The sequence below is a fragment of the Micromys minutus genome (assembly GCF_963924665.1).
Source record: "Micromys minutus genome assembly, chromosome: 17".
NCBI lineage: Eukaryota > Metazoa > Chordata > Mammalia > Rodentia > Muridae > Micromys > Micromys minutus.
Window position 1 is genome coordinate 29,461,284 of NC_137952.1, and position 23,811 is coordinate 29,485,094.

General features: G+C 44.1%; 1 protein-coding gene across 2 annotated transcripts in view; it reads right to left on the minus strand.

The window, feature by feature from the left end:
- SPG11 (SPG11 vesicle trafficking associated, spatacsin) overlaps positions 1-23,811 on the minus strand; it is a gene marked incomplete at its 5' end in the record, with an annotated part of 59,800 nt that overhangs the window by 27,564 nt on the left and 8,425 nt on the right. For both annotated transcript variants that reach the window (XM_080931366.1, XM_080931365.1), the window contains 13 exons: positions 1,493-1,599; positions 2,639-2,842; positions 5,405-5,615; positions 6,137-6,312; positions 6,554-6,681; positions 7,567-7,638; positions 8,146-8,322; positions 9,967-10,142; positions 10,618-10,773; positions 14,197-14,326; positions 16,631-16,776; positions 19,898-20,346; positions 20,563-20,700. In XM_080931366.1, coding sequence (XP_080787492.1) covers positions 1,493-1,599; positions 2,639-2,842; positions 5,405-5,615; positions 6,137-6,312; positions 6,554-6,681; positions 7,567-7,638; positions 8,146-8,322; positions 9,967-10,142; positions 10,618-10,773; positions 14,197-14,326; positions 16,631-16,776; positions 19,898-20,346; positions 20,563-20,700 — 2,270 coding nt within the window. The remainder of the gene's footprint in view (positions 1-1,492; positions 1,600-2,638; positions 2,843-5,404; positions 5,616-6,136; positions 6,313-6,553; positions 6,682-7,566; positions 7,639-8,145; positions 8,323-9,966; positions 10,143-10,617; positions 10,774-14,196; positions 14,327-16,630; positions 16,777-19,897; positions 20,347-20,562; positions 20,701-23,811) is intronic.

Genomic DNA, 23,811 nt, shown 5'->3' on the forward strand with positions numbered 1-23,811 from the left:
GCAGTCATCTTGCGGTAAACCCAGGCTATATCTATGCTGGTGTTAGCTACTTGAGAGTTACAGGTGGCTTCCTGCTTTTTGTTTGAGACAGGGCCTCACTGTACAGCCCTATAGGAATAGAGCTCACTGTAGATCAAATTGGCCTTGAACTCAGAGATCTGCTGGCCTCTGCCTCCCATGTGCAAGGATTAAAAGTGTGTGCCACCACCCACAACCCCAGCAAAACCTGGCACTAGATAAAAGACTGCTTGTTGATAAGTTGCTATTGCTTGATGTATATATGGTGCTTGCCCTGTATCTTTTTCCAGGATTTGGGGAACACTAATTGCTAGAATGCTTGAGGGTAAAAGGCATTCCTGTCTGATTATAACTAGGGCAGCTGCTTTAGCAGCTCCAAGGACATACAGAGTTTCTTTTCCTTCTAATTTGAAGCTCCAAACTGAAAGATTTGTGAGTTCCTAAAACCCACCAGCAGTTAGAGAGAACCAACTCCACAATGTTGTCTTCTGGCTTCCACATACACACATGCCTGAGGCATGTACTCAGCATAATGTCCACATACACACATGCCTGAGGCATGTACTCAGCATATGATGTCCACATACACACATGCCTGAGGCATGTACTCAGCATGATGTCCACATACACACATGCCTGAGGCATGTACTCAGCATGATGTCCACATACACACATGCCTGAGGCATGTACTCAGCATACGAGGAGCCCTAGCACTGCAAAAAGATGAATGAAAAGAAAGGAGGAAGGAAGGGAGGAGGAAGGGGAGAAGGAGGGAAGGGTCCTAGCTGGTATCTAGAAGGCAGACGTATTTTACTCCTTGGAGAAGGGTGTCATGTACCACAGCAGGAACTGAGCCTGTGACAGCTGGCGAGTAACCGTGGAGAGCGGAGCCTAAGGTGGGAGTGAAGGAGGAGCCTTAGCCACAGAAGCTCTCAGCTCCAGTTCTAACTTTTCTTGGCAGGCCAAAGTCTAACATTTCTTGGTTTTCTATGTCATTTAGTAAAATGTGAGCCTGGATCACAGTCAGATACTTAACCACAGCCAAAGATTTACTTAAAGAGTTCCCAAGGTAAATACCATGCAATAGATTTTCTGTTTACCTAGATGTAGTGGCTATTCCTGGTTGTCAATTTGACTGTATCTGGAATGAACCACAATCCAGAATTGGAAGGCTCACCTGTGATCCTGATCTTGAGGCACAGAGGCTATGAATGTCAGGACACTAAGGCAAGGAGATCTCTGAGATCCAGGTGTGGTGGTACACACCTTAGCCTGCCTGCCTTATGGTACTGAGCTAGATCCTTGGACTTCCATCCACAGCTGCTGCTGACCATTGCTGGGGAGTTAGACTACAGACTGTAAGTCACTAACAAATTCCCTTCCTCTATAGAGACTACCCCTAAGTTGTGTGACTCCAGAGAACCCTGACCAATACACTAGAGAAAGATTGTGTATTTAATACTGAACAGAATACCTGTCAGGTTACTGGAAACTTGCCGACACTGAACCAAAAATTCAAGCCAAGGATGAGCTTCATGTAGTTCTTTCTTTTCCAAAAAAGGACAATTTCCAGGATTAAGTCTATATTTAAAACAAACACACACACACACCTTTGGGGTTAGCACACGTGGCAGGGCTGTCCTGAGCACATTTGCTCAGGTGACAGCTAGCTCTAGAAAAGCAATGAGATGGGTCTGTCCTCGGCAGTAGAGTGCTTGCCTGGCACGGTAAGCCTTGGGTTGGATTCCAGCAAAGCAAAAAACCCATACAATCCAGCACCTGTAATCTCAGTGCTCAGGAAACTAAGGCAGGAGGATTGCTGTAAGTTTAAGTCTATCCTGGACTACAGAGTAAGACAAACAGCTCTCATTCCCCACCAAGGTTACATAGACAGACAGACAGACACACACACACACACACACACACACACACACACACTGTTAATATATTAAAAACTATACCTAATACTGCTATTACTGATTGAATAACAATGAGCAATGGCCACAGACAAAATTCTATTCTATGTGTATCAATCTGTATAAACCTGAGTTTTTTAATTAATCTATCTTATGTGAATTAAAGTATTTTGTTCTCTTAAAGAATCAAGACTTTTAAGTGAGTTCGAAAATCTCTGTCTTTAAGCTCTCCATTCTTTCTTTTTCCCGTGCTATGCTGGTGAGTGAACCCAGGGCTTGCACATGGCAGACAAGCCTCTGCCACTGGCAGCCATCCCCAGACACATTATTTTATTCTAAACTCCAGTAATTTCAAAACCTAATCGACACTATATGAAATCATTATCAATAAAACTCACACCTGTGATGTGCCAGGTGTTAGTGGGAAAAACCACTTTAAAAGGATCAGTTTCTCAATTCAGCTGATGCCTTTAATACCAGAACTTAGGCGGCAAAGGTAAGCCTCTGTGATGTTTGGCCAACTTTGTATACACAGTGAGTTCTGGGGCTACATGGTGAGACCTTGTCTTTAGAACACACAGAAACACAGCATTTCATGTAGGGTACATGGCCCGGCACTCAGGCAGGCGGGCTGAGAGTTCAAGCTTATTTTAAGACCCTGCTTTAAGCCTCCACTCACCCCCAAAACACAGCTCAGTACTCACTTGTAAAAGTCAAGATAGATGTAGAGGAGATGCTGCAGGCTGTGCTCTAAACAGTAGAGGATGAATCGGGAATCAAAGTCGAACCCTGCTGAGGATTTGTACCTCTGCACGGGGAGGGTGTCCTGCATTACACCCCCAATCCGGCTCAGTCTCAGAAGGAGAAGTTCAAAGTCTTCCAGCTCAGATGCAAGAAAAATGCCACTTCTGTGGGGCAGTTTGAGAGATGAGGAATTAAAGAAGCACAAGTTTCAAGTCAGACACACTCCTCCCAAACTGCTAAGAAGCCACAGCACTTAAACACACCAACTACTAAAAAGATGGGAACCTGCACTCACAATATTACTTTTTAAATATTTACTATAGAACACATCACAACTGCCATACAGAAAGAACATGAAAAACACACTGAGGCTTAAAAGAAACACTGCATGAGGGCCAGAGAGATGGCCTGGTGGCTAAAGCACTGGCTGCTCTTCAGGGGGAGGAGGGGTGGGAGGGAGAGACTTGGGTTCAATCCCTGACCCCCACAAGGCGGGCGGCTCCTAACCATCTGTAACTCCAGTTCCAGAGGATCTGATTCTAATGCCCCCTTCTGGCCTCCATGGGCATCAGAATCACATGTAGTATACAGATATACATGCAGGCAGAACACTCACATACATGAAATACAAATAATCATTTGAAACCTACAGATGTTTTGAGAATAGATGTAGCAGGTAACCGGCATGCTGAGTCTAGACGGCTGTGTTGGAAACCACTGGTGTGTTCCTTCCCACAGTATCTACAGCAGCCCCTCTGCCTGCTGCTTGTGGGAACAATTCAACTCACAGTTCTATAACCAACCTCAAAGAACACAGGGATGAACTTTGTCTACTCTGAACTTTACAAAGCACAGAGAATGTATATTATCCTCTCCCCTTTCCTTTACTTGACACTGGTCATTCATCCATGGTGACACCCACAGCAATATCCTCCTTCATGCCACTTTTTGTCAAACCTTTGTGGGTCGTTTCAGCTGTTCCTAGATTTACATGGTTACAACTGAGAAAGACCTGGGTGGTGGTGCATGCCTTTATTATCCCAGCACTCCAGAGGCAGGTGGATGTCTGTGAGTTCAAGACCAACCTAGTCTACAGAGTGAGTTTCAAGACAGCCAGGGCTAAACGAGAAACCCTGTCTCAAAAAATAAAACAAAAGACAAACGAGAGAGAGGGAGAGAGGGAGAGAGAGAGAGAGAGAGAGAGAGAGAGAGAGATCTTTTCTTATGTTTATTGGCTGTGTTTCTCTAAGAGTTTCTATTGCTGGAATGAAACACACATCTTAATTCATCGATTGTTCTAGAAACCCAAACCAAGACCTGCTGGGATTGCTACTGAGGCCACACAGTGCCCGAAGAACACTTCAAGAGGGACTGGCTGCTGGCTTTTCTTGTTCCAAATCTAAAGAGAATGACTGTATTTTTGTTACCATTTGTATAATGTTGGCCAGAATGATTATTTTTAGATTTCAATGATTTAGAATGATTTAGGGTAAGGAATTTTTCATGTATGCTGATTTTTATGGATCTGATAGAATGGCATTATTTCCCCTTTAATATATTTACATAATAGAAAAATATTTACACAATAGATATCATGATCTCTCCTTCCTCTCTCTCTCTCTCTCTCTCTCTCTCTCTCTCTCTCTCTCTCTCTCTCTCTCTCTCTCTCTCTCTGGTTGTTTAGTTGGGTTTTGTTTTGTTTTTCAAGACAAGGTCTCTTTACATAGCCCTGACTCTGTCTTGGAACTCACTATATAAACTAGGCTGGCCTCAAACTCAAAACTCAAAGCTCTGCCTGCCTCTACCTCCAGAGTGCTGGAATTAAAGGCATCTGCCACTATACTCAGCATGAATTAATTTCTCAATTTATATTAAACCAGATAAATTAGTTTTTAAACAACCAAATACTAAGGCAAATATTTGATTATACAAATTCTACATCTTACTTTTAGTAAGAAGAGCATTAACTCAATGAGAAGAACAGAGACCAGAGAACCAGATGTTAAAGGGCCCCGAGCTGTAAGTGAGAGGCTTAGGCAATGCTCTTCCCTCCCCTGGATCTGGCTCCGAGTCTGCAGGCTGTGAGGCAGGCAGAGCTTAAGCACACCTCAGCAAGTACAAACTAAGAGTGGAGGAAGCATGCTGACGTGCACACCTAACTTCCTCATGGGAAGACATCAGACTGAGCCACAGAAACTACTCAGCTCCTGCTGACCCACACGACGGGCGAATTCCCACAGTTAGAACTAGTAGGATTCTGTTTAGGAATGAGTTAGCCCTGCCCCTCTGCCCTCTACCTCGTCCCCACTGTCCTCTGCAGGTGCAGAGTGTGGTGACTGACTGCACAAGAGGAGACAGCTACAGGACACCTGACAGAGGGCTACCTAAGTCTTACTGACAGTCCTGCATCGGAGAACACCACATAGCAAGCTCAGAAGGCATGAGAGGTTTCAGGGACAATCTCATGTACAATTTGAGAATCTGTTCACCACCCCAGGACATTAAAAACAGATGATATCAAAACAACAGCTTAGATCAATCCCCCTTGAATGTTCGTTATGTATCCACTCTGCACTGGACTGGTGGCAGTTCATAGGAACAAGCACAGGCGTGTCATTATACTGAACACAGCCGGGCCGGCAGGCCACAGGTAAGCAGTCTCCCCTCACGCCATGTTTGATTCTTCCTCTGCTCTCCCACCTGCTCTGATCCTGCAGCTACAGTACCTGGCCAGCTTGTCTAAAATCTCATTCCTCATGTGACTGTTGCAGCAAGTGCTCTGCTCAATGATGTCAGCACTCAGAGGGGGCCACTTGCTCTGCTGAGGTGACACGGTCTCCTGGGTCTGAAATTCTTCCATCCACAAGCTGATGCCTGACCAGTCATGTCGAGCTGTGAGGTATCTCCACAGGGCTTCTGGGGAATGTGCTTTATATTCTGCACGAAGAGAACACTTTTAAACAGCGGTGAATTATGGTTACTGACTCTTGTATTCATACCATGTGTGACTTATTCAGACCCTCTATGCTTTATTTTTCTTATTGTGCTTTGCTCAGTTTATAACCAGTACTAGAGACAGAAGAGTGGCATGTTCCTCACTCCCGGGAGTTAGAATGAAGTGGGCACGGGAGCTGTCAGCTCTCTTCTCCAGGACCTATCACTGCTCGGCCTGTCAGCTGTGCTCCAGAGCCCCTGTGCTTTACATAAGAAACTCAGACTGTCACTGTGGATCCAGAATGACAATATCCATTCCTTTAACCATGTGACGTTTCTTCAGCACCACGCTGTAAATCCACTACAAAAACATTATAAGCAAGAGGTCTTAATACTATGACTGGATTTAAAAAAAATTGAACCTCCCCCCAAAAGAATCCTAAAGAGAAGACCCTCAAATACTAAAACATTAATAACTTAGTCCCCATTTAATATGCTCACACTTCTGACCTTCTTATACTTGCCTTCTGGACTTATTCTGGGGAGAAGGATACATTCCTGTGTTTGCAGATCCCACCAGTGAGCCCAATTCAGTGCAATTCTATGGTCCTGTTTGTTAAACTCATCTTTTTTATCACATTTGAGGAATGTGTCCAAGACAGATTTGTGTTTGAAACAGTCCTGTTCCTTTATCCAATACCTAAAACAGTGACATTATATATTTTTTTTTAATTTTGAAGGAAAAAGCCATTTCTTTTTATCTGATGGAGGTGGAGTATAACTCTTAACACAAGTGCTGGAATGACAGAAAATTCCCCCCTTCTTTAACATACGAATCTTACCTTCCTGTGCACCTGATGTTTAGGTCCAGTTACTACAAATGGAGTGTTACCCATGATCACCCTATTGCCTATTATCACCCAAGGAACTAATGAGCCTACCTGGGGAAAGCCTGTATCTGTGCATTTTCCTGGAAGTGTACAGAGTAAAGCTTTTCAACTTGATGAACAAAGTCTACGGTTCTTCTTTCTTTTTCAGAAAAACATTCCTTTTCTTTTAAAATTTCCACCTTAAATAAAAGCAATTAGAGCAATGACCACACAAAAATCAAGAACATCTGTGAAACAAAATGTATGTGATTAAGTACCATCTAATAACTGTAGTTATTTTAAAAATGAAGTTCCCTGCTGTGTTCACTTAGCATGCCTCAGGTCCTGGGCCTGATCTACAGCACCACAGAGAAAGACAGAGGAAGGAAGGACTAGGGAAAGGAGAAGAGGAGAAGAGGGAGAGGAAGAAAGAGGGAAGGGAAAAGGTGAAGGGAAGGGAGAGGAAAGGAGGAAAGAAGGAAAAAAGGGAGAAGGAGGGGATAAGGGGGGAATTGTATTAATTTTTTTTTTATTCCATTAGTAAGAGGGCAACTTTCTGGAGTTGCTTTCTTCCCTCTACCATGTGGGTCCTCTGGGTGGAACTCAGGCTGTAAGCTTGGCAGAAGGAGCCTTTATCTGCTGATTCACCTTTCCAATCTTGTAATCTGTACTTTTACATTAATATATATTCACATAAATCTTTATCATAATGTCAGGTGCCATTAAAAAGGATTGTGCCAGACAAGGGAACACAGGTAATCCCAGCACTGAGAAGGCAGGCACAGGCAGATCTCTGAGTTTGAGGACAGCCAGTGCTCTGTTACACAGAGAATCCCTGTCTCGAAAAACCAAACCAAATGAACAAGTAAGGATTGTCAAGTTTGTTTATGTTTTTCCTAAATAATAAGATTATTCATTTTAAAGTTAAAAAATTCAGCAAAGTGGTCTAATAATACTATAAACCATAGCCAGGCATGCTTGTAATTCTGGAAAGCTGAGACAGCAGGATGAGAAGTTGGGAGGCCAGCTCGGACAACATAAACATATCAAGATTCTGTCTCAAAGTGAGTGTCACCTTGACTTACCAAAAAGTCCCGAATATTTTTATCAGTTGTATAAAAGCATATCTTAAGCAACTCATCTTCCACACTGAAGCCCTAAAATAAATGGAAAATTTAAAAATTTAAATTTGCAATGAACCTATTTGAACATAAATATGCTAAATGCAAAAATGCTTTACTGCAGACAAATGTCCTACTTGTGTGATCTTGGGAATATTTATTTTCTAGGTATTGTATATTGATGGCTTGTCCCTAAAGCCCTTACAACTTTTCCAGAGCAAAGGTAACACAGAACAATTTAAGGTAAACCCAGGAGCCCGAGCCTGAGACGACAAAACCCCAAGTCTTCTATGAAACTGAAGCCCTTCTCCTCTATGGAAAGCACTGTCTTGGGGATGTGGTGATGCACGTGAGGCAGGAGAATGAGTTCAAGGCCAGCCTGGCCTACACTGTGAGACCATGTCCACAAAAACAGATGCCGGCGTGGTGGCTCACGTAATCTCAACACACTGAGGCTGAGGCAGGAGCATCAAAAATGAATCTAAGGCCAGCATGAACTTTAAGTTCTAGGCCATCAGAGGCAAAAAGATTATCGACACTTACCATGTTCCTTAAGAGCCTGGAGGCCTCCTCCACATTGTTCTTTTTTAAACTCTCAAATGCCAAATCTAGGCCGATCCTAACCAGTTCCTCCAGTTGTTGAGCGGAGTGACCGGTAGTCCTGAAGAAAGTTTGTGCCTCTGGTATTCTGTTATTTAAAACGGCATCAGCAATAACTTCCTAGGAAAAAGAAGAAAAGTAGAAGTTTAAGTTCCTCTTACTTTTATTATGATGATTACCAACCCAGAATGCATACATGCATTAGATACCCACTAAGGGACTGATTGAAAAATCCACTTCTATGAGCTCACGGAAGCTGACGTGAGCAGCTTAGAGCCTCACAACCATGGGGGACAGAAAGACAGCATGGTTACAGTCCTCAGGGATGTGGGCTGTGGCAACAGCTATGGGAGACAGAGGGAATCCATCAGAGCAAGATGGAGGACCACAACAGGGGTGGGGCAGGGCCTGGGACTTCTTAGAGATAACAAAGGAAATACCAGGGCAAGCCTTCAGAGACTCCACAGCACTCAATATAACAGAAGAGAGCACTGGCTAGAACTTGGGGGACAGAGGGGAAGCTGAAAGCTGATTAGGGGAGCTGGAGAGATGGCTCAGTGGTTAAGAGCATTGACTGCTCTTCCAGAGGTCCTGAGTTCAATTCCCAGCAACCACGTGGTGGCTCACAACCATCTGTAATGGGATCTGATGCCCTCTTCTGGTGTGTCTGAAGACAGCTACACTGTACTTACACAAAATAAATAAATCTTTAAAAAAAAAAAAAAGCTGATTAGGTCACGAGCCTATGTATTTCATCCTGAAGCTCACATGGAACCATATTTCTTATCATCAGACACTTTAGGAAGCATAGAAGAGACTGAAAATATCTGAAGGTCAAGATGAGGTCAGTGGGGAGAGGGTGGGGTAAGGGGGAGGGCGAGATCAGTGATCCTGAGAAAGGACCATAAAGGAACACAGGAAGAGGCCTGGAAGACAGCCAAAAATTAGCAAGAAAAGTAGCCTCTGGGCAGAGCTTCGTAAGAGCGCTTCCCTGCCCCTCTGCCCCAGCAGCAGTCATGGACACACCAAATCTGTGCTGTCCCTTTAATCTGCTGATCTCAGTGACTGCACCAAGGCACTGGCTTTGCCTCTACAACACCACAGTCCACGTACGGAGAAGGGACTCCTCTGGTCCCCAAGTCATACAGATGGCAGCACATTTTAAACTAATTACTATGTGAAAAGAGAAGCAAACAGGTGGAGGACTTAATTGGCAAACGTGTTCATTAGATCTTATAATGACCAGGACTCAAATCAAGTGCACGACCTGGTGATGACATCACAGAAGCTTCCCCGAGACCTGACTGCCAGAAATAACTTTATCCAGAAGTCAAAAAAATGTATGAGGCCAAAGCGCCCTGGAGAGGATGTGGCAGAGGCAGGCAGACAACCCCAGCAGTGGGAGGCCGAGGTGGGAGGGTCGTGAGCTGTGTCCACCCTAGGTTATAAAACAAGTTCAAGGAAAGCCTCAGATAGTGAGAGCTATATCCAAAATACATAACAAATAAAACAAAGTTCCAGCCAGGCCACCAAGGCAGGACTGCGGGGAGAGTGTCACTTCCCGTGAGGCTGATCCTGTGGCACACGGGGCATTATATCAGCAGGATCCAGAAATGTAGATCCAAAGCTTTGCCCAGGAGCCCACATCACTAAAACCTGAGACCATGGCCAAAGGCTGCAGACCACTGTGCAGACTCTAATCTCATTTCTTGGGTATTCTCTTAGGCTCGCTGTATTTGGCGGAGATCTGATGCATCGATTTACCTCAAAGCTGAGTTCCTCCCAAGCCTGGCCCTCCTTCACTGCGAGGACATCTTCATTTACATCAGACTCATCTATGACATCTCCTAGCTTCCAAGGAAACTTTATCATAAAAGTCCGAAGTTCATTGATGTAGCGGGTCAAAATGTCCACTCCTTTTTGTAAGTGCTCATCTAGCTCTGAGAAAAACATCAGTGTGTCAATTTGCATGTGCATGGCATGTGTGCCTGTGTGTCTGTGCTGCATGAGGAAGAGCATATGTGTGTGCATGTGTAAACAGACATGGAAAGAAAAGGGAAGGAGAACATACCATGACCTGTTGAAAGGAATTCTGGAAATTGTCAAATTTCAAAACAAGTATTTTCAAACAATAAGCCTTTCCTTCCTACAAGTAGCTGTGTTTAGCACAGAGTTCTCCACACCTTATCCCTAGATCTTTCTGCTGGTGCTCCCAGGGTCAAACCATCTCCTTCACTCTGCTTTCTTCACAGCAGTATGTCCTGTGAGCTCTGCTTTGGTTCTGACCAATGGCATGCCCCGCCCTCAACTGTTCTGACCAATAGCATGCCCCGCCCTCAACTGTTCTGACCAATGGCATGCCCCGCCCTCACTGTTCTGACCAATGGCATGCCCCGCCTTCACTTTTGTTCTTACCTTCAGTGTGAACAAAAAGCTGCCTTATTTGCTTGTTAAGGAAAGATAGTGTGAGGTGAAGCAGCTGCTCTGCAAAGTGTTTGCTTTGGGTTTCGGAGTCACTCTCTCTAATTGCTGAGCAAAGTAAATCCAGGGCTGGGGTCATCTCTTCCACCTCTGAGAACAAAGGAAGAATTAACAAGGAAACATCAGACTGTCTCCCCTGCAATGACACATCCAAAACGTTGGTTGCAGTATTCTTAAATATATAAACAGGCCTAATGTTGTATTTCACAAGCTCACGTGCCTTTATGAAGGCTTATTACAAACTTCAATGACTGGACCCACAAATAAACATTTACTGGTATTACTACCATTATTCTGCACACTTGGTGCTTTATAAACTTTTTTTTTTTTCTTTTCAACAACCCAATAAATGTTTACTCCCTTTCCATAGATGAGAGGAGACTGGGGTTCAGAAAAAGTCACTTATCCAAGCTAATTTTGAAAGTATATAAAATGGCAGAGCCAAAATCTGAACTTAAGCCTATGTGAATCCAAAGCCACTCCAACATGCATGTAGAGAACAGGAGTGTAACATGTCCTGAATCACCTCTGTGCACTTCAGGGCCCTCATGGGACAACTGCTGATCTCAGCATCTGCCCAACTTTGCAGCTGCATGTTGAAAGAACTATGGGTCTGAGACAGTAAGCGAGGCTTACACAGCTTCTTTCTGATCCACGTCTACCTTTGAGCAAAAGCAGTGCAGGAAGAAGGGAGAGGTGGGAAAAGCTATCCAACAGGACAAGTGGACAGCAGTCACACAACTGCAGATGAACACCGTTCAACATCACAAATCAAGGTTTTTCCTATGAATTACACTGTGTGTGTGTGTGTGTGTGTGTGTGTGTATGTGTGTGTGTTTCAAGACAAGGTTTCTCTGTATAGAAACCTTGCTCTGTATAGAAGCTTTAAACTCAAGAGATTTACCTGCCTCTGCTTCCAAGTGCTGGGATTAAAGGCATGCGCTACGACTGCCCAGCTAAACTATATATATATTTAAACTGAGAAGTATCAAAAAAAAAATCCATGCAGAAGAAAAACCAGCCTTCTTATCACAACAAAAGCAGGTGAGGAGTGTAGCTCAGCGGCAGAGTACCCGCCCAGTCCACGCAAGCTCCTCAGTGCAAAAAGAAAACAGAGGGGAGGAAGTAAAGGGAGAGGGGAAGAGGGAGGGAGAGATGAGGAGAGGGAGGGAAATGTTTATATGAATTTGATTTCCTTCTTCTCTCTGTCCCCCTCCCTCCCTCCCTCCCTCTCTCGCCCTGCAGGTTGGCCTGAAACTCACTATGTAGATCAGGCTGTCCTTGAATGTAAACAATCTGCCTGCTTCTGCTTCCCAAGTACAGGAATTAAAGCCCTGTGCCTGATTTTATTTTGAGACAGGGTCTTTTTATACAAGCTTTCTTCAGCACAAACTAGCTTTGAACTTGAGGTCCTCCCTCCCCACCTTTAGAAATGCTGGAATGACAGCCATACGGCCCCATGTCTGGCTCTGAGAGCACCTCATTTTATTTTATGAGGGCTTTCCTCACGGCCTTCAAGTGTGCATGTGCACCATGTGGACATACACAAAGGCATCTAGACAAAGACAGCAGATTCTAGAAACTGGAATTACAGATGGTTGTGAGCCACTACGTGGGTGCTGGGATTTGAACTCAGGACCTCTGGAAGAGCACTGAGTGCTCTTAACTCCTGAGCCATCTCTATAGCCCCTCTTTCTTATTTTTAATCAGAGGCCAGAGGTGTCTGATCTCTTGGAGCTGGAGTTACAGGTGGTTGTGAGTCACCTGACATGGGTGCTGGGGACTGACCTCAGGTTCTCTGGAAGGATATGCTCTGTAACAGCCGAGCCATCTCTCTAGTCTAAGCTTACAAAGAAAAGCTTCAATTCTCACAAGAGCACACATCAGTAAAAAGACTGTCATTTTTTCCATGTAACTAGAGTACAGATTCATAAAACTTGCCTGAAGACTAATTATTAAGGCAATTTTAGCTGCATATTGCCTCAAACTATAGCAATACTCTTAGAACTAAACATTCCACATCTAGAATTTATCCCAAGTAAATGATTCTACATAAGTACACACACACACACACACACACACACACACACACACACAGACAGAGAGAATGAATTCTTATACTATACTGTTGAGAAGACAAAGGGCCGGTGTGGACAGGCGCGCTCCTGCACTCAGGCCGCAGAGGCTAGAGCATGAAGGGCACAGGCTAGAGGCTATTTCCTGAGTTCAAGGCTAGCTCAGGAGACACAGTCTATCTCAAAAAACTGCAATCAATCTAAATGTTTAATAAGAATCTGGCTGGGTAAGTCACAATAATCATTTATACAAAGAAATCCTAGGCCACTACAATAACCTAATTATTATGCAAAGATAAGAGGAAGACAAGCAGCTTGTAATCCTAGATACAGGGGAAACACCATTACACAGCTCCTTTAAAGCATCCAACCTTCCTAATGCTGTAACCCTTTACTACAGTTCCTCATGCTGTGGTGACCCCAACTATAAAATTATTTTATTGCTACTTCATAGACGTCATTTCGCTACTTTATGAATCATAATGTAAACATCTAACATGCAGATTATTTGATATGCAGCCCCCAAAGGTGTGGCTACCACAGGTTGAGAACCACTGCTCTAAAGAAAGCAGTAACTTGTCCGCCTGGTTCAAGAATAAATGTTAGGCTCTCTATTTGTTAAGAAAAGCCAAAATCGGGCTGAAGAGATGGCTCAGTGGTGAAGAGCAGTGCTTTTCCAGAGGTCCCGAGTTCAACTCCCAGCATCTGCAATGGGATCTGATGCCCTCTTCTGATGTCTGAAGACAGCTACAGTGTACATATATTAATATATAATAAATATTAATAAATAAATCTTTTTTTAAAAAGAAAGCCAAAGTCTTGAAGAATTGTTAAAGGAGCAAAGAACCTAAGTCAGTGAAAACTTTCCTAACAAACCCAGTTTACAATCCTGTATAACTCAGAGACGCAGACTGTCACACACTCAGCTCAGTCTGATGATGGCTGACTCCAGGAGACTCACTCCTCCTCACACATCACACTCTTGACTCTGAGTACCATCGGAGCAGAGCGCAGGGTGACAACAGTCAACACCATGGGGTGGTGCTGTTCTAGTAACAAACAGGGGCTGTTGCACTGAGCTCCTCCAGCCCCGACAGGAAGAACATTTATAGACTTTGACAACTTTCCTCAAAGCACATAAGCATGTAAATGAGTGTGACAAGCAGGAAGCCATTAGAAGACACAGTAATGGGCTGGAGAGATGGCTCAGCACTTCAGAGCATTTACTGCTCTTTCACAGGACTGGGATTCAGTTCCCGGGACCCACATCAGGTGACTTATAACCATGTAACTCTAGTTTCAGAAGATCTCTCTTAGGGTGTCCCCAGGCATCTGTACAAATGTGGGAACACACACACAAACACAAACATGCATAAATTATACAAACAGTAACAAACTGAAAATGCCTAAAATGGTAAGTGTGCAATATTTTACTTACGCCTCAGGTATAGATGGGATGAAAAGCAGTGCTGTTGGTCAGGAGCAGGAGATTTTGAAGACGGAGTAAGATTTTCCTTGCTCTTCAGGAAGAAATCTACTGTGTCCAGCTGACGATTTTCTATGCCAGCCTAAGCATGGAGAGGAAGGAAGCCGAAGAAGAGTCCCCCATGTGGCCTGGGGGCTGGGAGCGCAGATTCTTTCAATTTCCAAAGCTAAAATGGAGATGTCTGGGAGCTATGAACCACAGAAACAACTCCTTATTAATGATCCCTATGTGATTCCAACGCTGAGCTGCTGTACCGCCAGTTTTGGGTGCTGCAGGTCCTTTCTGGAGAGGGTTACTACCTGCTCCTGTCCACCGCAAGCTGGCAACTCACTCAACAAGCCTGTGCCCAAAGGTGGTGATGCCCAAACCCCACCCATCTCTTCAGCTGACTTACTGTTTATTGTAAAAATAATGAGAGGAGGAAATTGGTTGTATTTTCAGAAGAATAAGAATGCTTGAGTCAGACAATCTGAAGTAGAGTTGAGCATTCTGGGACCAAATGAACTTCTTAGTCTGCTCTAACTATAAAGTGGCGTAGTGAGCAAATGCGAAGCAAATGGAACACAATTAGGTAGGAATGACCTCCAGACCCAGATCAGCTGCTGAGCCCTTCAGCACTGACTTTGTTCTGCCTGTAGTGGGTGTGTGGCCAGTGCCAATGGTACCCTCTGCTTGCTTTACAGCCCTCTACCCCAGGCTCTTAGGGTCACAGCAATCTGTCCTGGCAGCCCTCTGGTTAAAAATGGAGGAACCTTAAAGACACACTTGTATATTCAAGAGATGAGGTAGTTGTGGTAACATTTGATACAAGCACTGGGGAGGGCCAGGCAGTGGGGAGGGCCAGGCAGTGGGGAGGGCCAGGCAGTGGGGAGGGCCAGGTACTGGGGAGGGCCAGGCAGTGGGGAGGGCCAGGCAGTGGGGAGGGCCAGGTACTGGGGAGGGTCAGGTACTGGAGAGGGCCAGGCAGTGGGAAGGGCCAGGCAGGAGGATCGTGAGTTCCAGGCCAGCTTGGGCTAAGAAAAGAGACCCTGCTTCAACAAACAAAATCATAAAAGACAAGAGCTAGAAACCTGTCAATCATCTTTTCTACTCTTGACTCCCCCTCATTTCCTCAGCGTATTTGTTCTCATTTGAGTGACTTTGCCTCTAAAAGTTTAATGATCTTCAGAAACCTTGAATGTACTTTATTTGTGATCAGTGGATGAATATGGACTTCTACATGTACAGGCAACACAAATGTCATAAACTGGGTGAGGTATGAAAACTAAAAATTTTTAAAAGGTTGGAAAAGGGCTCAGGGGTTGAGGCTGCAGAGAGGGCTGCAAAGGACCCAGGTTCCGTTCCCAGCACCGCACGGCACCTCACAACTGCCTGGGACAACAGCTCCAGGGATAGGATATCTGTGTTTGGCCTCCAGAGACAACTGAACTCATTTATGTACACACACACACACACACACACACACACACACACACACACACACAAAATTAGAAGTAAAAAGTTTTTTTTTAAAAACTGGGAGAAAAGGCCTACTATGTTGGTGTGCTTAAATATGATATGTTCATTAGTACTCTTTCATCAAACATTTCATAAACCTGTTGACAAGCATAGGTGACTTCAGTACACTTTCACAGTTACACTGACCTTAAATTCAGAGATATATGTGAGAAAAGATTCTAAAATAAACTGAGTTATTAAATATAACATACATTTATGCGTGTGTCTCACACACACATTATTCATATAACTACACAAATCTCTCTCTCTCTCCCTCTCACACACACACACACACTTTTGCTTGGATACACATCAAGTCTGAGACCAGCCTGGGGCACTCTTGTCTGAACAAACAAGGCCAAGCCTTTCAGAGGCTGCACTGTGAGGCAGAGATGCCCTGACTTTCACTCCAGTCCCTTCTTTACTTGTGCGCTATGGTTACTGGGTCAGCCACTCTTTGTCTACTTCTCATCTATTAAGAAGAGAGAGAGAAGAAAAAAATTTACTCAGTGATGGTAGTTCATGTGATTGTTTTAGTACTGAATTAGATAATGCATATGAAAGTGTGTGTGAACTATAAAATGCTGTATAAACTCAGATTCTGTCTTCTAGATCTGCACGGCAGGGTACAGAAATGAAGTGTCTCTGCTCCGTTCTCTGCAGCTGGCTTCTCATCAGACTGGCTTACCGCTGTCTCATTTCTGCCACATCACCTTTCCTAAATAACATCTGTTGTGATCGCATATCTTCAGAGCCAGTAAGAGTAATAAGGAGATAAACAGTCAGCCCTGGACAGAGGAACGGAGAAGACAGCGAGAACATCTCATTCTCTCTGTCCCTCATGGCACAGGGCACACACCCACAAGTGAAGGGGAGACAGATTCGTTACCTCTAGGGCGTGGATGGGGATTGAGCACCGTCCCCAGCCGTTGAGATGACAGAGCGAGTCCACAATGCTGGCGCTGCCGTGGATCATCAGTCTGTTCAAAAACTCCTCTTGAGTTAAGCCAAACAAAATCAGAGACAGACCGTTTTCTATGGAAAAAATAAAAGTCAGCATTAGTAAATTAGTAGGGACTTAGAATTATGGCTTAGAAAGTAATTTCTAATCACCTAATATTTCCATACCATACCTAAAATACATATATTGAGCTGGATATGGGCATGCATGTCTTTTATTCCAGCACATGGGAGGTAGAGGCAGGCGAAACTCTGCAAAATCTAGGCCAGTTTGGTCTACAAAGTGAGTTCCAGGCCAGTCAGGGGTAATATAGTGAAACCTTATCTCAAAAAAAAATTTTTTTAGTGTGTGTGTGTGTGTGTGTGTGTGTGTGTATACATGTGCATGTGTGCACACACTGTGATAAAACACCATGACCAAACTTGGGAGAGAAAAGGGTTTATTTTACATTAAAATTTACCATACTTCATTTCATGAAAGGAAGCCAGGGCAGAACCTGGAGCAGGACCTGAGGCAGTGGCCGTGGAGGAGTCAGCTCACTGGCCTGCTCCCCAGGACTTACTCAGCCCGACTTTCTAATTTTATTTGATTTAGTTTATTTTATGTGTGTGATTTTGCCTGTATGCACGTTTTGCACACCATGTGCCGGCCTATTGGGTTCCCTGGAACTGGAATTATCACTTCACCCCTTGGCCTACTTTCTGAACAAGCCAGCACCACCTTCCCAGGGGAGGTACCACCCACAGTGGGCTGGGCCCATCAAATAAATCAATCGTTGAGGAAATGCCTCCAACCAGATTGCCTGTAAGCAATTCTGTAGAACAACTTCACAATGGGTAACTCTAGCCGTGTCAAGCTGACAAAAAAAAAAAAATCAACCTGGACACACCCTGAGTTGTTATGGTGTGAGTGGACTGATGATTTCTGTTTGCATCACATTTATCTATTATTGTGTGCGCATGTGCACTGAGTGGAGGGCAGAGGGCAACTTACAGGAAGGAGTCAGTTCCCAGCTTCTACTTTGTAGGTTCCCAGGATGGGACTCAAATTATCAAATTTGGTGGCAAAGTCTTTACCCAACAGGCTATCTTGCCTGCCCAAGAATTTTATATTTAAAACACTGATCACACAAGTCTCATTTTTATAAAAACAGTGCATTAGGGCTGGAGATGTACCGTAGTAATAAAACACTTGCTTAGCATGCATGAGGCCCTGGATTAGAGTCCCAGCATTACAAAAACTACAGTTAAAAACACCAAAAACTGCATACTATGAAATGACACTACACTTGGCATTTATACTTTATGTTGTCTTGCACATTTAATACTTGAAAACCTTAATAATTTATAGAAATGTCAGATCTGGTTTACTAAAATAAAACAAGTAAATAACATGTCTCTGGATACACAAAACATAAGATTTATATTAAGGCTGAGACTGTACCTCAATGGTTGAGCACTTATCTAGCATGTACAACATCCTGGGTTCAAGCCATAATACAAAAAGAAAGGAAGGAAGGAAGGAAGGAAGGAAGGAAGGAAGGGAGGGAGGGAGGGAGTCACCATTTCCTGATAATGGTGGTTCATACCTTGGGAGGCTAAGCAAGATCATGAACAAGTCCTGGCTGGCCAGGGCTATACAGAGAGACCCTGTCCAAAATGAAACAAACAAAAACCAAAGCAGGTATAGTAGTACATTTCTGTAATCTCAGCACTAGAGAGACAGAAGCAGGAGGACTGCCACAAGTTGAAGAATAGTTTGGTCTACATAGCAGGTTCCTGACTGCCTAGGGTTAAATAGCGAGAGTCTGTCTTTAAAAAGCAAGAGCACAAAACTAGTCACCGAAGAAGAAACAAGCTGTTGAGTCCCTCCCACATTCAACCACTGGAGGAAGTTCTAGCACCTGTACTGAATGCATGCATCTTGTATAGAAATTGCTCTATGTCTGCAGCACAGGGGCAGGAGAGGTCAGGGAAGTGCACAAAAGTCTAACCAGCAACCAACATACAGCAGCCCAGCAGAGAGAACCCCAAACGAGATATATACCAACCCAGAGAGAACCCCAAAACGGAAAAACAACAAACAGCCTACTGGAAAACCACAAGCCAGAAACACAACAGCCTACTGAAGAGAAACCCAACTTTCACTTCAACCCCTAAGTTTTTATGCAGAGATGCAGGTTCAGGGTGCCAGCTACAAATCTAGATTTTGAATAAATCTCTCCCACTTTCGCATTCTGTATTCATGCTGTTCTCTTTTTAAAAGCCTGCACTAGGTGTGTGGTAGCGGGGCCTGCAGTTCTAAGAGTTGGAAGGCACAGACAGTAGGGTCAGGTGGTTAAGACCAGCACCAGTTCCACAGCAAGCTTGAGGTCAGCAGGGGCTATGTTTAAAAGCCAAATAAAACAAAATCCTAGTCAGTTCCCACTAAGATAAATATGCAGCGTATGTATGGCCCATGACCAGATGGCTTGAAACCTCTGCATGTGTAGACTAAAGTCAAATGAGGTTTTTCCAAGTTAAAAACTCAGCCTATATTATTACTCTATCTTATCTGGTATCTTAACATTTAGCTGAATCGAAATTATTTCAATTAAACACAGGGCTGGAGAGATGGCTCAGTGTTTAAGAGCACTAACTGCTCTTTCTGAGGAGCCAGGGTTTGATTCCCAGCACCACATGGCAGTTCAGAAACTGTATCCAGGGGATCTGATGCCCTCTTCTGGCCTCTGCAGGCCCAAGACATGCATGCAAAGTAAACACTCACCCACATCAAATAAATTAAGACACACAAGACAATGTTACAAAGAATAACACCAACTTTCCTCCTAGAATAAGCACCACTTGGCAGTAAGACTAGGCAGGTGCTGGTATCAAGGCAGCAGAAGTGAGTTTTTTTAGGAAGTCACACTTTGGGCTGGCAAGATAGCTCAGTGGGGAAAAAGACCTCCAAGGCTGAAGAACCTGAGTTCAATCCCTAGGATCCATCCACATGGTGGCAGGAGAGAACCAACTCTCACAAGTTGTCCTTGACCTCTGCAAGAGTGCTTAGGCATTCTGCATTTGCATAGGCATTCGGTCACACACACACACACTCACACACTCACTCGAGGCTGTGTGAGAAACAAGTAAGTATAATTTTAAAAAGCAGTCATACCTCTCTGAAAAGTATTCCAATGAGATACTGCATGCTCACCTGTCAAAGCAAGGCACAGCTGTTGGTCTCCGCTGATGTCTACAGGCGTACACTTCTGGCCGAGAGAAAAACACTGCATGCTCTGGGTCTCCAAGTCCCAGAGAACGATGGTGCAGCTGGTCGTTCCTACTGCCCTAGTAAACAGTGCAGTGAATCCTGTCACAGACAGACACTTGAGCTCTGCAGGCAGCTTTTGTTCCCTCAGGTGTATTGTCTTCCACGGCCTTCCTGGATCACTGGTCTTGCTGTTCTCCTTCTGAGGAAAAGCATACTGGCCATGCGGGACATCCCCTGGAATGAAACCGTGGTTTGGTACAATGCGGGACTGGCTATCAGATTCTAGGGACTCCAAACGCAAAGCACCCTGGAACCACGGAGCAGAGCAGGAAACATCTGGTTCTGAGCTCCTCACTGAGTCATTCAATGATGACAGCTGGGCTCTCCAGGACCTGGAAGACAAGGCAACACTTGGCACCCATTACAGTAAGGGCAACAAGTCAAGCACAAGCTGGGGTAAGACACCCCTCTAGAACGAGAGGCGGAGGGTCACTGCATTCAAGGCCACCTGCTCTACACAGCAAGCTGCAAGCAGCCTAGGACTGCGTAGTAAGACCTTGTCAGCAAACATGAACAAACAGTGAAGGAGATCTTAAGAACGCTTATACCTATCAACTCGAAAGGACACCTTGGTCAGTTTCATGTTGTGGACAGAATTGACAAGGTCATCTTCATCTATTCCTGCAGGCCCTTCAACAGGAAGGTCGTCCAGTGTTTCTTCACACAGTAGGTGCTCTGGGTGTTGCCTACGTTGAAAAAGAATGATAGTCATATCAAAAAGGATGATGAACAACTCCAAATTCGTATCACAAGTACTTCTGGGGTTTGTGTGCTTTTTATTTTGTTTCAGTATTTTTTTAAATATCCTTTAAAAAAAAATTTGTTGTGAAAGTTTTTTGTTCTTGTTTTAGAGAAAGACCATGCAATGGGTGGGTAGGGAAGTGGGGCAGATCTGGGAAGAGTTGAGAAGGAGAAGGAATATGATCAAAATATATTGTATAAAATTTTTTCATAAAAATGAACACGGATACAGAGAGGAATGGCACAAATATAATATTTTCAAGACTGCAGTCTCTCTAGCATCCTTGTAGAACAGTGAAAAAGTCAAAAAATCAAGAATTCGACTCTATGGAGCTGGAGAGATGGCTCAGTGGTCAAGAGCACTCACAACTCTTCCAGAGGTCCTGAGTTCAAATCCCAGCAACCACATGGTGGCTCACAACCATCTGTAATGAGATATGACGCCCTCTTCTGGTGCCTGAAGACAGCAATAGCGTACTCATATACAATAAATAAATAAATCTTTAAAAAAATAATTCAAGGCTGGTGGTGTACCTTAGCCAGAGCTAAGTCCTGTGTTCAAGGAGATAAACAGATTAAAGAGAAGCCTGATATGAACTGGAACAGGGGGAATGTGACACTTAGGGCAAGACCCCACCCTCACAGTAGCTTCCACTTTGTGAAAGGAATTAAAAAAGTCCTGTTTAAAAAAGAATAAAAAGAATTTGACTCTATGCTGGAGTGATGGCTCAGTGGTTAAGAGCACAGACTGCTCCCAAGAGAACTGGGTTCAATTCCCAGCAGCCACAGTGTGGCTTGTACCTGTCTATAACTCCAGGTTCTGCAAGCACTGCACACACACACACACACACACACACACACACACACACCCACACACACACACACCCACACACATTGCACAGGCATACAAGCAGGCAAAACACCCTTATACACAAAAATAACAAAAACAATAAAGCGTTTTTAACAACAAAAAGAATCTGACTGTATAGAGCAGTTTGTTTCACCAAGTGAAAGCGTGCTGCAGGGGCCATGCTGACTTGCATGAACTCTAAGCCTTTCAACACCTTACAGAAGTACAACCCACTAAGCCTTTCAACACCTTACAGAAAGAAGTACAACCCACTTTACAGAAACACAGTAAAGCTCAAGAGAAACACTGAGCCAGTCTAAAGTAACCATAAAGCTTGGGGGTCTGAATTTTCTTTTTCCATCTGTTTACTTATTGGGGTTAGGAAGGGCTCAGGCATTCCACAGAAGACATGTGGAAATCACATTTCTCCAGCCCAAAGCTAAGGTTTTAATAACTCATTATCCCACAACAAAAGAAGATTTAAGCCAGGATCGTGACCGAGCAAAGTGTGTGAGTGAGGATGCCGGCTGTGTAGACTGAGGGTGTCACATTAGAGAAAGAAAGAGGACTGTGGCAACCAGAGTACAGCACGTGAGAAGCACAGTGCGAGGGACCAGGCTGGAAAAGCTGGCAGAAGACAGACAGACAGACAGAGCCTTGCGGGCCGTCGAGGAAGTTTAACTTTCATCTTTAGGAGAAATGGGCAGTTAAGAAGCTTTCCTTTTCTTTTCTTTTCTTTTTTTTTTTTTTTAAAGATTTATTTATTATATATAAGTACATTGTAGCTGTCTTCAGACACACCAGAAGAGGGCATCAGATCTCATTACAGATGGTTGTGAGCCACCAAGTGGTTGCTGGGATTTGAACTCAGGACCTCTGGAAGAGCAGTCAGTGCTCTTAACCACTGAGCCACCTTTCCAGCCCCCAAGAAGCTTTTAAGCAGAAGTGCAACATGATCATATGCAGAATATAGCTGGGGAGAGGGAGGCATCTGACCTCCTAGCATAGGCACATATACAATGTCACTCTAAGTACTTTGGAGAAGTTGGGTTGGGGATCAGTAAGAAGACAAGAGCCAAGGCTTGGGGTAGAGACAGAGGGGAGAAAAGCCCACAGCGAGAGGGAGCACCAAGGAGTGCATGGTGCCACTTGTCCGTTAGCTGCACACAGACCCAATACGAAAAAGACAAAGAAGGAAAGGTCCCTGGGGAGAATGGAAGGGATGAGACATCATCAAAGATGGGAACCAGAAAGCTAAAGGTGTCTCACTAGACATTACATGGCTCTGTTTCACTTAAAATGCAGGAGGCAAGGCCATTTAAGAAAAGGGAAGAATAGAGAGACAAGCAGGTTTGAGGAAATGTCGGGTAACATTTTTATAAGGTTGGGTATGTGGTATACACTTACAATCTAGCCTGGGAGGCAGATGCAGGTAGCCCTGGAGTTCAAGGCTAGTTTGGACTACATAGCAAACCTTTTGTCTCAAAAAACACCACAGAAAGGGGGTTGGCAAGGAGTGCTTTTGTAGATTTCTCACAAGTGTTGGATGTAGGCACTGAGAAGGCAGAATCAGCATTTCATTCAGGGTTGGTATTTTGGCAGGCCAAGTGCTACCATGGAACAAAAGTGTACTTTCAGAGTGCTTGCAAGAAACTGACTAAAACAATGGATCATGAAGTGCATGCCCAGGAAGTGGGAAGTGGGGACAGGCAGAGAGGAAAGCACAGAAGGTCAGAGGTGGAAATCCCAGTGAGGTCAGACGACACGTAATTGAGAAAACCAGCTAAAAAGTTTGGAAAGTTACGTTGCTCCATGTGGTGTAATGATCTGGAGGAGTATTTAGGATGCTGACAAAGCCCAGAGTGTGACTACGAGAGTGGACAGCTAAGATAAAAACTGAAGGAAAAGTCACTCACAGTGAAGCCAAAGAACAAGACCCAGCTACTCAGGAGGCTGAGCTGGGAAGATCACTTGAGCCCAGCTCAGGGACCAGACTGAATAACACAGCAAGGTCCCATTCCAAAAGAGAGAGAAAGACTAAAAAAACAAACTGTCAGGTGAGTTCTCAAAGAGCATTTACAAACTTTATTTAAAAGAAAATAAAAGAGAGAAACAGGAAATAATTTAAAAGTATACAGTTAAGAACTAAACTTTGGCTCAGGAGCAGAAGTGCCACAAAAGTTGGAAGAGAAGAAAGTCAGGAAAT